Consider the following 13,455-nt stretch of genomic DNA (forward strand, 5'->3'; position numbering starts at 1 on the left):
ATTTTTCTACTACATAGAATTTTCATCTTTAAGTCTTAACAGCTCATTTTTGACTATAGAACTTAACACCCTTCATTAAGATATGACTACCGTACTGGCCATGGGGCCACACAACCCTAGTATCTTAATAAACACTTTACCAGTTGAGTTTTCTTACTCATTTCCTATGAATTTCTATACTATTTTTGTAAGCATTAGAGTACAGTAAGTAATCTTAGAACTTTGGGTTTCTTTCTCTAGATACTGTATAGAACGTGTGTTCAGACCACGCAAGTTAGATCGCTGCCATCCCAAAGAAATTCTGGAATGTGCCTTTGATATCGTCACTTCTACTAGCAACAGCTTTCTGCCCACTGCGGAAATAATCTACACCATATATGAGATCATCCAAGAGTTTCCAGTGCTTCAGGTTTCTTTCCATATTTTAATATACACTGATCTCTCATCCTATAGATTTCTTTTTTCCAGTAAATTAGTTATTGTTGAATCAAATCTATAGTTCCTTAAGTTTATAGTAAATGCCAAGGTTTGGTAAACAGCATTCCACTGAAAGTGATTTGATGATATGACTTTTGATTCTAACTTGAAATTCTAATTATTGGGGGAGGATGGGAAGGGAGCAGAAGGATTCCTTTCCTGTAGTTTTTCCAAAGACCAAAATATAGACTAGCAGCACTGTGCGTTGTACACATAAACATTAATACAAATGCAAAAATGAAATAATATATAATCCCTCTCCTTAAGGCACTTGACTCGTAGAAAGTTGATGGAACATTTACACTAAAAACTTTGTTACAAGGTATAATGTGATGAATATAAGAAGACTGCACAGTACTGGAAAATCAGGTAAAGGAACAATTAAATGCCAAATTAACTAAGTGCTAAATTAATGAAGTGTTAAAAAGGGAATCTTCAAAGTGAAAGTGGAGGCAAGGAGGGAGAGCAGAAAGAGCACTGAGCTTCATGTCAGGAGACCTGGATTTGAATCTCTCATCTTCAGCATTTCCTAGCTCTGTGACTCAGAACAAGTCACAACCTATTTGAGCCTTAGGTTACTCATCTGTAAAATGAGGATGACAATGCCTATAGTAGCTACTTTACAGGGCTGTTGTGAGGATGGTTTGCAAAGCCTTATAGCACAGAGACAGTCTTGGTGCAGCACTGGGCTGTCAGACTCTAATAGAAACCCTATGGGTAAGCATGACTTAGAAAACCACAAATTAACAGTTATCTGTGTTGTATTCTTATTTGACCAAATATTTTGAGGCACTTGGCTTGGTTGAGTTTGACACCTCTAGTGAAGCAGATAAAGAGTTGCCCTTAGATGTCAGGAAGACCTGGTGTTGAGTCCCACCTATTACACATGCTGACTTTGTGACCCTAGGCACACTTCACCTCTTAGTTTCCCAGGCAAATCTTGAAGACCTCAGATTGTGAACTAGGTGTGGATCTCCTTTGGTAAAGAGTTTCCCCCCTGGGATTCTCTATGCAAATTGACTCGTAGGCTCACCCCAAACCAAAACCTTAAAATGCTGTATAAATTTAAGCTCTTATTATCATTAAATATAAAGAAGAGGTTCCAGCAAACTATATGCAAAATTTAAAGAGGAGGGATCACTTTCAGCTGGAGAACGGATATGTGGTTAGGCAAAATTAAGGAAAGCTTCATGGAGTACTTGGAGTCCGAACTGGACCTTGAAGGAAGGAACTTCAGCCAGAAGAGATGGGGTTAAAGGATGAAATTCATTTTAGGTAGGGAGAACAGAGTGAGAAAAGGCATGGAAAAGGAGAGGGCAGAACTGGAACAAAGAACAGTGAAGAATCTAGTTTGATTAGCATGTAGACTCTGTAAGGGGTCTCTGTAAAGTAAAGTATGAGATAAGGTTGGAAAGGTGGACCCAGACTGTGCAGGATCTTGAATGCCAGGATCAAGAGTTACTACATTATTTGGTAAGTAGTGGGAAGCTGTGGAAGTTTGAGGATAAGGGTTATGTAATAGAGTAAGAATAGTTTATTATGAAGATTATTTGGGCAGCCATGTGAAGGATGGATTAGAAAAGAAAGAGATTACAAATAGGAAGATTGGTTACAAAATTATTGCTATATTTCAAATGAAATGTGATAAGGGACAGATGCAAGAACTGTTTTGTATGTAGGATCAATGGGATTTGAACTGGAACATGAGGTAAATGGAAGAGTTAAGGATCACTTTGAGGTTTTGATCCTGGAAGGATGGTGATGTCAACAACAGAAATAGAAAAGTAGGGAATGGTGCAAGTTTCTAGGAAGAAAATGATGAGTTTGGTTCTGGATGTGTTGAGTTTAAAGAGGCATCAATTTGAAGAGGCAATTGGAAAAGGAGGACTGGAGATCTTTGAAGAGTTGGAAAGGTAGAGGTCTAAATTTGGGAGCTGTCTGCATGGAGGTGACAAAGCCATGGGAATAGATTAAATAACTGAGAGAGGGCATCGAGTGAGAAGCAAAGAGGACCAGGGCAAAGCATTGAACCTTGCAAAAACAGCCATACTTAAGATGCAAGAGAAGGAGAAAGAAGTAAAGTCTCTATCAGGAAAAAGAATGTGATCGGAGCTAGGGATGTAAACAGTATTAAGAAGGGGATGGTCAGCATCGTCCAGCACTTTTTGAGAGATCAGGGAGATGATTCTGGAGTTGGCCGTGAGAAGGGCATTAGCTTCTCTGGAGAAAGCAGTTTTAGGGGGGGATAGATTGCAAGGAGTTGTAGAGGTAAATGTCTGGGGAAATGGAAGCAGATTACTTTTTTTAGAAGTGTATAGAATTGAATGGATTCTTTTATAAATGCCACATTTATTGGGTGGCTGTTCAGAAACTTTTCATGGTTACTCACTATATGAAATCTAAACTCATCATCCTAGTTTCCCAGGTTGTTCATATTATGGTATCGTTCCTATTTGGTGTTATTTCCCACTACTCCCTGACTTCTGCCCCCCACTCCAGTAAGACCAATCTCCTACTAGCCTCGAGATACCCAGCCTCTGTTCCCTTCTTTGTACCTTCCTTCATTTTGTTGTTTTTACTTACAATGCCCCTTCACTTCTTCCCTTTCCATGTCAAACCCATCTTTCAAATCTGCCTTGAAGCTGTTATACCAGACTTCGCTGATATCTCCTTCCTCTGAATTCCGCCTACTCTTACAGCTTGTACTTTACATTTAAACATATACTGCCTGAGTTTTTTGTCACTTCATTGTTAATTTTGTTTCCAACTAGATTGTATGCTCCTTAAAGATGGGGACCCAGTCTTCTGTTTTTCCTTTATTTTCCACAACACCTAGTATAGTGCTGAGTAAATAAGATATTTAACTTAATATACGCATGTTCTTGGCATGTTGGAAGGATAATTTCTACAGAACTAAGTTGCATGCACTCTTGCAAGTAGATATTATTTAGCATTCTAGTGACCTTTAAGTAAAGCTCTATTTCTCCCATGAACTGAGGCAAAAGTATGATAAGTATAAATATAATCAATAATTTCTAGTTTGTACCCCATGATATTCCTTTGAACCAAAATTATACTTCAAAACATGAGAGGCTCATCATGTATAAAGTGCCCTGTTGGCAATGCAAACAATCATGCCTTAAGTCCTCCACTGGACAGACCAACTGTGTGTGTTCATCCTTCGTTGCCAAAGAAGACCATGCCATCAGAGAAATAATGTCATGACTTGCACTTGACTTTGTTTTGAGTGAGGGAGGGCTGTGCAGGTCACCAGCCTCATTTCTCCTGCAGAACCATCTGAATCCAGAGACCTGATATTCATCAGGATGACTGGAGATGACCCAGGATGAGGCAGTTGGGGTTAAGTGACTTGCCCAAGGTCACACAGCTAGTGAATGTCAAGTATCTGAAGTAAGATTTGAACTCAGGTCCTCCTGACTCCTGCACTGGTGCTCTCTCCACTGCACCACCTAGCTGCCTGACAGACCAACTAGAAACTTCCAAGAGTTTAGATGACAACCCTCTTCATCTTTTCTGCCTTCTAGTTCCTGAGTAATTTGGTTCTCAGCCAAAGTAGACTTCCAGCACCTTGTAGATTGAAAGCCTTTGGTTTAAGTGTTGTAATGAAAAAGTTAATGACCAAACACCACCAAAAAAAAAGGCAGTTTTGTAAATAGAGTGGAGCATCTTTTTCTATACCTAAACGCCAATAAATATTTTTCCTTCATATTAGGAAAGAAATTACAATATTTATTTGAACCACACTGCCATGCTGAAAGCAATACTCTTATACTGTGGGATCCCAGAAGATAAGCTCAATCAAGTTTATATCATTCTGTATGATGCCGTGGTAAGTGAATGGTGACTTTACGTGTAAGTACTTCGTGTCAGTGTTCATGGAGAAATATAAGGTATAGCTATCGTTTTATTGCTACAGATTTAGAACTATTTATTTCATCCAACTCTAGTGTTCAAAATGATAAGGGAAATCCTCCGCGTAGATTATCCCAAAATGCAAATAATTAATAGAATCTTTGGATTATATACCAGTCCATAGCCTTCATAGATGTTTGCAAATCTAGGGATCAGCATAGGTTGCTACAATAGCAGAGAAAATAGTACAGTTGCTGTATTATTCTCACCTAGAATGTTATCAGATTAGTAGGTGAAACTGTTCTACAAATTGCTTTGAGTAGTTCGTAAACATTTTATTTTCTCAAGAAATTAATGTGGCCAATTGAACATTTAGAAAAAAAGCATGAAACTGGTTATTTGAAGTTTCTTTGCAATATGAAAGTAGTTCATAAATGCTTTATATTAAATCAGAACAAATATGTGACCTGAAATTGAACCTCTCTTACAGATCCTGCTCATAGGTCATGTTTACTGAATGCCTATCTCCCTGTGGCTCTCAGATAGCACTGAGCATTTTAGCAGAAGGGAATAGAAAAACAAGGTGGTTAGGTAATAAGATGCACAGAAATAAAAAGTTATGAATTTGAAAAAGGGGGTATGTGTGAAGACATCTTTAAATTTAAAAGACTGGAATAATGTTATTTAAATATCAGTAGACAACTTCACTATCTTGTTTCTGCAGGCAAAGAACCTATAATGGTTTGATTTCTTGTTAATAAATAGAGGGAGACTGGGGAAAAGAATGAAAATGTTACAGGCTATTTCTGACTATTTTTCTCCCTCTTCCCTCAATAATGATAAAAGTCATTTTTGGATTTGTGACACCTACTTTGACCTAATTGCCTGACTTTCTGTTGGGTTTGTTTCCTGTTAGACTTTTTGAAATTAATTATGTCAACTTAGAAAACCTTAACTGTGATTTCTGCTTCCCTGGGTTAACCTGCCTTGGTCTTTAAAAATACGAGCCCTGAAAACAGTCTATGCACTCATTTCCCCCCAAAGGGGCTGCTGCACAGGCATGAAGGTGACATGGGCTCCATGGATCACAAGAAATAGGCAAACGTGACTTTGGTGACTTGTCAGTAGCGACAGCCTGCTACAGCTGTGCCAAATTGAATGATCTGGTGTAACTAATACCAGCTAAGGGGCCAGATGTTGCTTAAATCCTTTCCTCCCAATCCTCCTATCACATCCATTACCCATACTGCCATGCTGTTCCTGGCTTCATCCTCCAGGACAAGTCACCTAAGCTGTCTGAACTGTAGCTTCTTCATTCTTAAAATGAGGACAGTAATATTCACAGTATATTAATAATATAATATTCACTACAGGACTGTACAGGATGAAAAGGGATCATGCATACCCTTTATAACTGTCAGCTATTATTATTGTGTAGTTGTAGTGCTGCTCCCCTTTGTCCACATAGGGTATCATACCCTTATCTGAGGGTGCTCTGCCCAAAGGAATGTAAATTTTGATTGCTGAAACCTCACTAGATATCTTATGGGCTAGATATTTTTCTTACGTACCATGCCTTAAACCCACATCACTCTGGCTCTCATTGATTGGCCAACAATAGATCCCAGGCCTTTGGGCTCTGATTGGCTCAGCAGTTGTTCCTGTTTTGGGCAGAAACCCTGAGGGTCTTCCCCTCCCAGATTGATTTTTTTTTTTTTGACTAAGTAAAAGAGACTTGCCTCGTTTCTTACCTAGCCTTAATCACCAAATAGGTGTTGCCTCAATCAAACTGAGACAGGAGAATGACCTTAGCTTAAAGAGGCCAATGTCCTCCCGCCATATCTAGGCTCATCTCCTGTTGTCCTGGTCTGTATCTTGCCACTGGACCCAGATGGCTCTGAAGGAGAAAGTGAGGCTGGTGACTTTGCACAGCCCTCCCTCACTTCAGTCCAATGTCGTGGCATCACCTCCCTGAGGTCATAATCCTCTGCGAGAATGAAAGATAAACAACACTACTACAAATAAAAGTAGTCTTCATTCAAGAAATCACACGCTTCCTTTGTAATATGTCTGCCCTTCCTTGGAGACTTTAATCTATGATCAAGTTTGATCAGCCATATTTTAACAAGCATGTTGATCTGTTTTAATTTGTCTACATCAGAGTTTTTAGATTTTGCAATAACTTTAGTAAACGTTTGTATGTAAAATTATACTTGGATTAATATTTTTAAGTATGGAATCAGCCCCTTCCTTTCAGGACTGGGAACAATTTTCTGCCATAGAAAATAAAGATTAGCCTGGAAACTATGTCACTGAGAGTCATTTACAAGGAAACTGAAATTTGTTCATCTTAACATTGTTTTCTTTTGCATAGACTGAAAAACTGACTAGGAGAGAAGTAGAAGCTAAATTTTGCAATCTGTCTTTGTCTTCTAACAGCGTAAGTACCTTCTAACAGTATGTAGCACATTATTACAGCTTACTCTATAATCTGTCATGTCATAAAATGTCACCATATTCTTTTTCTAGCAAGGTAAGAGCACTTTATACTACCTTTCAAACACAGTTTTGGCTTTTTTTTTCCCATGAGTGTTAACAGGTACCATAGCAACTCACTGTATTAAGGGAGGGGGTGGCACTAACACTGTGATCCCAAAGAATGTCTCTCCATGGTTCTTTTTAATGTACTGTAATCACCGTGTTCTTTCCTGGTCACTAGTCACTTTCTTTTACAACCCCTTTTTGTTAGACAGTGCTTTGGTACAGCCCCCCTGGCTGTGCCAAGATAGAGGACTAGTCATAGTCTCCTGAAATAAACTATATGGTACTAGAATAGTGGGCAGAACTAAGAAAATTTACTTGGATTTTTCTGAGTTCTTTTCAACTCCTTTTCAGAACTAGAAGACAGCTCTTGCTTTTCTGGCACATTGTTTGCTCCCATGCTTAATTCTGAGCTATCTTGAAAATTAGGGAATAATCTTTGGGCTAGAACAGGACTTTGTCTCTGTCTCACCACTTCAACAAATTGAACTGTGACATAATGATGCACCCTTCTGTGGTTCAGTGAGGACAAAGCAAGGAGTCCAGACATGATTCTGATGTCAGAGAAATAAGGACTCTTTCTGAGCCTTAGCACCCTCCCAATTGAGAGTTGGATGATTGTGTGGTAAGCATGCAGGATGCTTCAAAACCCCAATTGGATACAACCCAGGGCAAAGATTCAAAATAAGTATTATCACATTTAGCTTTTCAGCTCCTGTTGAGATTCAGTTAAGTCTTTTGGCTAATCTCCCCAAAAGTTTTTGGAGGTACACGTAGCACTCTATTCCATAGCTTCCATATTCCATAGATTGCATAGCTTTATTCCATAAAATAAAATTTTAAAGAGTTTGTCTAAGTGCACAAATAAGACCTTAAAAGAAATTCTCCCGAACAGTTGCAAAGACAAACGAAGTCATTTGTCTAGCAAAAGAAGTTCAGCGTAAAAGCCATTCCAGTTTGGAAGTGATACTACCATTGTATAGTGTAACCAACAAATAGTACCATTTCCAAAGAAAAGATTGGATATATACACATTCATCTATGGGCAGAAACCAGTCCATTTACAAACAGTAGAAGCCTATTCAAATGCAAGGTTAAAATGCAGAGTCATAGTCTCTCATAGAACTTTAGAGCTAGATTTTACAAAGGAAGAAACTGAAATCATTTGGTGAAGGTCACACAGCTAAATAGTTTTAGGATTAGAAACAGGGCTTCTGAATCTTTAGGCTAATGTTGGGTTTAAGATAATAAATGGAGTCTTGAGGGGGGGTTAAGTCAATAAAAGTTTTTTGTTATTAATAATTTTATTTTTAACACAAGTACCCGGACAAATATTGGAACTGGATTTGAACTTTTAAAAACTTTTTCTTCATGCAATAAAATTGTTTAATACCATTGTTTTTAAAAGCTTTAAATCGGGCTTTCTTCTACACTCTAGCAAGTATCATTTTCCAGTTTGAATATGAACCCATTTCTGTATAAAAATATCAAAATGATACACAGATACATTGTGCAGAATTTTGAACTAAACCAATTATAGTTCCATTTTCTTATCCTATGATATTATGGCCAGTTATTCAGATAGGAAGAAAACAGTAATCTTTACATGAAAGCAAAGTATTTGGTGGTCTTTTTTGTTTTGTCAATTCCTTCTTCATTCTTGCCAAAGGACTCAGTTCCTAGAAGAGGAAAACCAGTGCATGGGAGCGATTAAAGGTTTGCAGCCCAAAAACGAGGCTTCTGTCATAGAGGATTCTTAGACTGTCCTAGATCAGCCTTACAGTTAACTCAGCAATTACCCATTTCCTCACCCACTGGCCTAAAGCCAGTTTTGGGTCTTGTAGTCCCAAAGTGGAGTTTGAAGAAGAGAATGAGGGGAAGATGGGAAAAGTGGGTAAGACAAAACATAGTTTCGTTAGGGAAGTGCTAATCCTCCCTTGTGGGTCTGAATTGACTCTGTAGACCAGATGGGGAAGGCACCTGTGATTTGATTCTCTCTGTAGTGCTTTGTAACTCTCAGTAAAGGAGCATCTTGAATAGATGCTATGTCTAATACTATGTCTGTGACTTTTCACAAAATTCCTTCCCACCTAGGGTATAAAAATAGAGCGTAGATGTCTCATTGTGCACACAAGATTCTGTACTTAATGGCTTTTCTATACTGTTGATTGGAAGCTCAACTGAAGCTACTTGTTTTTCAGCTGTGTCGACTCTACAGATTTATTGAGCAGAAAGGAGATTTACAAGACCTATCTACAACAATAAACTCGATTATAAAACAAAAAACAGGTGTTGCCCAGCTGGTGAAACATGCCATGAAAGATCTGGAAGAAGTTGTTGGACTTCTGAAAAAGCTTGGCATAAAGGTTTGGAAACTGTTTGACCCTTCTGGTTTGTGATAGCTGTAATAGCCCCAAGATAGAAGCTTTATCTGGTTTACTTCTGGCAAGTCATTGTTTTCCCCAGAATTCTTCTGACCTAGTTTTTATTTTCTTATACACAACAGTACCTTTGATTTAAAATAAGACTTTATATGAGGGAGCTGGGGAGGGGGGGCATTATAGATGAAGCGCTGGAAAAATAAAAATTCATAATCCAGGTTCAAATTATTTCTGACACTCAGTAGCCAGGCCACCCAGGCAGGGCTCTTAACTTCTCTCAACTTCTCTTTTCTCATCTGTAAAATAGGAAGAGCTGCAGCACTTGCCTGGAAGGTTGTTATGAGACTCAAAGGGGATGGTGTGTGTAAAAGTGCTTTGTATCAGCGTTAGTTGTTAACTCAGGGGACTTCAGAGTTGTTGACTTAGTATTATGGTGATCTGGCAGGATTGGTCAAACAGGCATAATACTAAAACTCTGCTGCCTGTGCTTTTCGGACTCTCTGCCTGACACAGTTGTGATTTATGGCTTCACAGGTCTCAGTCAACTTGGGCCTCGTTTATAAAGTGCAGCAGCACAACGGGGTAATCTTCCAATTTGTTGCATTCATCAAACGAAGGCAAAAAATCGTGCCTGAAATCCTTGCAGCCGGTGGCAGATATGACCATTTGGTAAGTAGTTACCCGATGTCCTGTTTGCATGTGGTATCCTACAAGGAGTAGACACTCAATTCAATATCTGCTGAATAGTTGATTGCATCTCATCTACAGAACTATGTCTTTGTTTTCTTAGATCTCCCAGTTTAGAGGACCTCAAGCCCTGGGACCAGTTCCTTCTGCTATCGGAGTCAGCATAGCTATAGATAAAATATCTGTAGCTGTTACCAACATGGAAGAACCAGTAAGTTTGGGCTCTCACCTTTACCTTCCCAAAGGGCTGGCTTCGTTTTAAGAAGCATTATTCTTTCTGTTTGGCAGTAATCCACAAGAACTACAGATAAAGCAATAATAGCCTGAAGATTTAGGATCTGACTTTAATACCAGACCTCACAATAGCTATTGATACCTTCATAGCATAACCTCTTCTAACTCAGCAACACTGGTGCGCAAATGTAAATGTGAACTACAAAACTTTAAGCTGTTTTGCTTGAAACACAAGAAAAGATAGGCTTCCCAAAAGGAACAACACCCTTTTGATATAAGAGTGTCCTTTAGTTTCCAGCCAACTTATCAGACTAAAATTTGAGTCTGTCATTTGGAAAGAACTAATTCTGCAGATCTTCTTGCATCTGTAGTCCCAAATGTGGAACGCTAGTTAGTATGCACATCAATATGACCTCCTCCCCTGCGGCTTAGCTTCCATATGCACAGCCTAAGATCCCAGCTCCTCAAAGCACAACACCTCTCTGTTTCTGATCCAGGTTACAATAAGCTCTTGTGACTTACTAGTTGTAAGTGTTGGTCAGATGTCCATGTCAAGGGCCATCAATATCACCCAGAAACTCTGGACAGCAGGAATTTCAGCAGAAATCATGTACGACTGGTCCCAGGTAAAGTGGAAAAGACATTTCATATCAAAAGTTCAGAAAAATAATTTCCTTGATGACAAATCTTATTGTTCGCTTATAGAGTTGTCAGATATTTCTCTCTAGTTATGTCCGTTTCCTAAAAACTGTCATTAGAGAGGTCGAGGTTTTTGACCTCAGGTTTTTCCGTTTCATACAGATATTGACAACTGTACTCTACTTTTACCCTCTAAAAGGAGACCTCCAGGTAATTAACTGGCCCTCTTCAGCACTACATGCAGATTACTGAAGCTGGTCGCTAAGCCCAGTTTATTTTTGTTTTTATGGCTACCTTTTGTTTTTACATCACATTTGGTTCTGAATTTTCTTCTCCCCACTTCTCTACTCAGCAAACCTTCCCTTCTAACCAAGATTTTGAAAGAAAAAACAGTTCAGCAATACCAGTCATTCCATCAACTGTGCATAAGAGCACAGGCCACATTTAATACCCCTATCACTCAGGCTCTCCAATGAAAAGAGACAGGACATTTTCTAATTTGTCCCTAGGGGCTACACCGTCATAATTTGTTGTTGTTCAGGAATTTCAGTTGTGTCTGATTCTTTGTGACCCTATTTGGGGTTTTCTTGGCAAAGATATTCGAGTGGTTTGCCATTCCTTCTCCAGTTCATTTTACAGATGAGGAAACTGAGGCAAACAGGATCACACAGCTAGTGATTTTCTACAGCCAAATTTGAATTCAGGAAGGTGAGTCTGACTGACTCCAGGCCCTGCACTCTATCCATGGAGCCGCCTAGCGGTCCCTGTCCTAATTACACAGCACTTGTTCTTTATGTTGGTATAGTTAGTGTGTATATTGTTTTTCTGGTTCTTGTCTCTTTGGTAAAATTTATGGGACAGTAATATACTACATTCATGTATCACCATTAAAAAAAATATGTGTGTATATGTATGTGTGTGTATACATGTGTGTGTGTGTGTGCGTGTGGATAGATAGATAGATAGATAGATAGATAGATAGATAGATAGATAGGTAGATAGATAGGTAGATAGATATATCCATCAGCCAAGGGTGTCCCCAGTTTGTTTCCAGTTCTTTGCTACAACAAAAAGTGCTGTGGATTTTTTGGCATATGTGTGTGTATACATATATATGTACATGTTCATATATATGTGTGTGTGTGTGTGTGTGTGTAGGCATTCATACTTATTTCTCATTTCAAAATTCTTTATATGGGTGGGGCTGGAGAAAGGAACCAGTAACTTTCTCTCTTCAGAATGAAGAATCCTAGTTTGTATGTCAGTGTTTAAAAAAAAAACAAAAAAGATTTTCATGGACTATTTTAAAAAGTATGTGTCCTTAATATAAAGTTTATGTTAGTAATATTTAATCACTTCTCATCTGTAAAGAAACAGAAGGTAAATATTCTTGTAAAGAATAATTAGCAGACCTTTAAGATTCACTTTGGGTTAAGTTCACTTTGTTTGCCAATGCACTGTTAATATTTAGAGGTCTGTTATACTAATGTTATTTATTAATTTTCATTCCCATACATAGCCAACTAAAGAGCTTTTCCATGCACTCATACCTGTAAAAAAAATTATTTTTAAATAAAGTTCCTTTTCTTGTAGCAGAAAAAAAAGCAATTAGCCTGCATGTCCAGTGTTTCCTGCTTAATTGGTAAAGGCATCAGGTGTTTGTTTTATACTCCCTTTTACTATTTATTGTTTCAGTCTCAAGAGGAATTGCAGGAGTATTGTAGACATCATGAAATCACTTATGTGGCTCTTGTTTCCGACAAGGAGGGAAACCATGTAAAGGTAAAGACTTTAGGGAATTATGTGGAGTGGGGATCAGATTTCTTAATCTGTGCACAACTGTGAAACACTTTCTGGTGGGACAAGTACTTTGCTTGACACAGTTTGGAATCCATTATGCCCTAATAGTATACTTGTCAGAGAAAATACATCAAAAAAGAATTGATCTTGATCTGAATCCTTTTAGATACTTTAACCTGTAATGATCACTTTTTTGGTCATTCATTTTATCCTTTCATTCTTTTCCAAGAAAAGATCTAATAAATTCTACTGACCTGGTTAGCAACTCCAACATTTTTTGATTATTTGACATTTTTGGAAAGTTGGATTTACCTAAAAATGCCTTAACATCTATTGTGTTTCCCAGACTACTGCTTTATTTCTATTTTTAAAGGACTAAAAAATAAGTGTGAATTCAGCATCTATCTGCAATAATTAGCATTTGTAATCTGGTACAACAGAACTATGGATACAATATACAGCATTGGTTTTGATCAATTAACAACCGTTTATTAAGTGCCTACTACATACCAGGCACTCTGCTAGGCTATGGGATATAAAGACAAAAATTAAATAGTCCTTGCCTTCAAGGAACTTAAATTCTGTCAAGAAGAATAAAGAAGTATATACGAGGTAAATCAGAGGGAGGACAGAAGGAATTTGCAGCTGGGAGAGATCAGGAAAAGCTTCATGTATAAAGTGGGGCTTGAGTAGTGTTTTGAAGGAAATAAGGGATTCTGAGAGGCAAAGGAAAGGAAGATGGACAATCCAGGCAAGGGAGCGAGCCAGTGCAAAGGCTAACACATCTTACATCCCCTGCTTTCTCTAGTCTGAGTCTTCCAGA

General features: G+C 38.3%; 1 protein-coding gene across 3 annotated transcripts in view; it reads left to right on the plus strand.

Annotated features, from left to right (window-relative positions):
- EIF2AK4 (eukaryotic translation initiation factor 2 alpha kinase 4) overlaps positions 1-13,455 on the plus strand; it is a 106,913-nt gene that overhangs the window by 82,904 nt on the left and 10,554 nt on the right. For all 3 annotated transcript variants that reach the window (XM_072622554.1, XM_072622553.1, XM_072622555.1), the window contains 8 exons: positions 241-409; positions 4,211-4,327; positions 6,725-6,790; positions 9,093-9,257; positions 9,807-9,941; positions 10,063-10,170; positions 10,691-10,819; positions 12,528-12,614. In XM_072622554.1, the coding sequence (XP_072478655.1) occupies positions 241-409; positions 4,211-4,327; positions 6,725-6,790; positions 9,093-9,257; positions 9,807-9,941; positions 10,063-10,170; positions 10,691-10,819; positions 12,528-12,614 (976 nt within the window). The remainder of the gene's footprint in view (positions 1-240; positions 410-4,210; positions 4,328-6,724; positions 6,791-9,092; positions 9,258-9,806; positions 9,942-10,062; positions 10,171-10,690; positions 10,820-12,527; positions 12,615-13,455) is intronic.

This window comes from Notamacropus eugenii, chromosome 7 (assembly GCF_028372415.1).
Source record: "Notamacropus eugenii isolate mMacEug1 chromosome 7, mMacEug1.pri_v2, whole genome shotgun sequence".
In the NCBI taxonomy this organism is placed as follows: Eukaryota; Metazoa; Chordata; class Mammalia; order Diprotodontia; family Macropodidae; genus Notamacropus; species Notamacropus eugenii.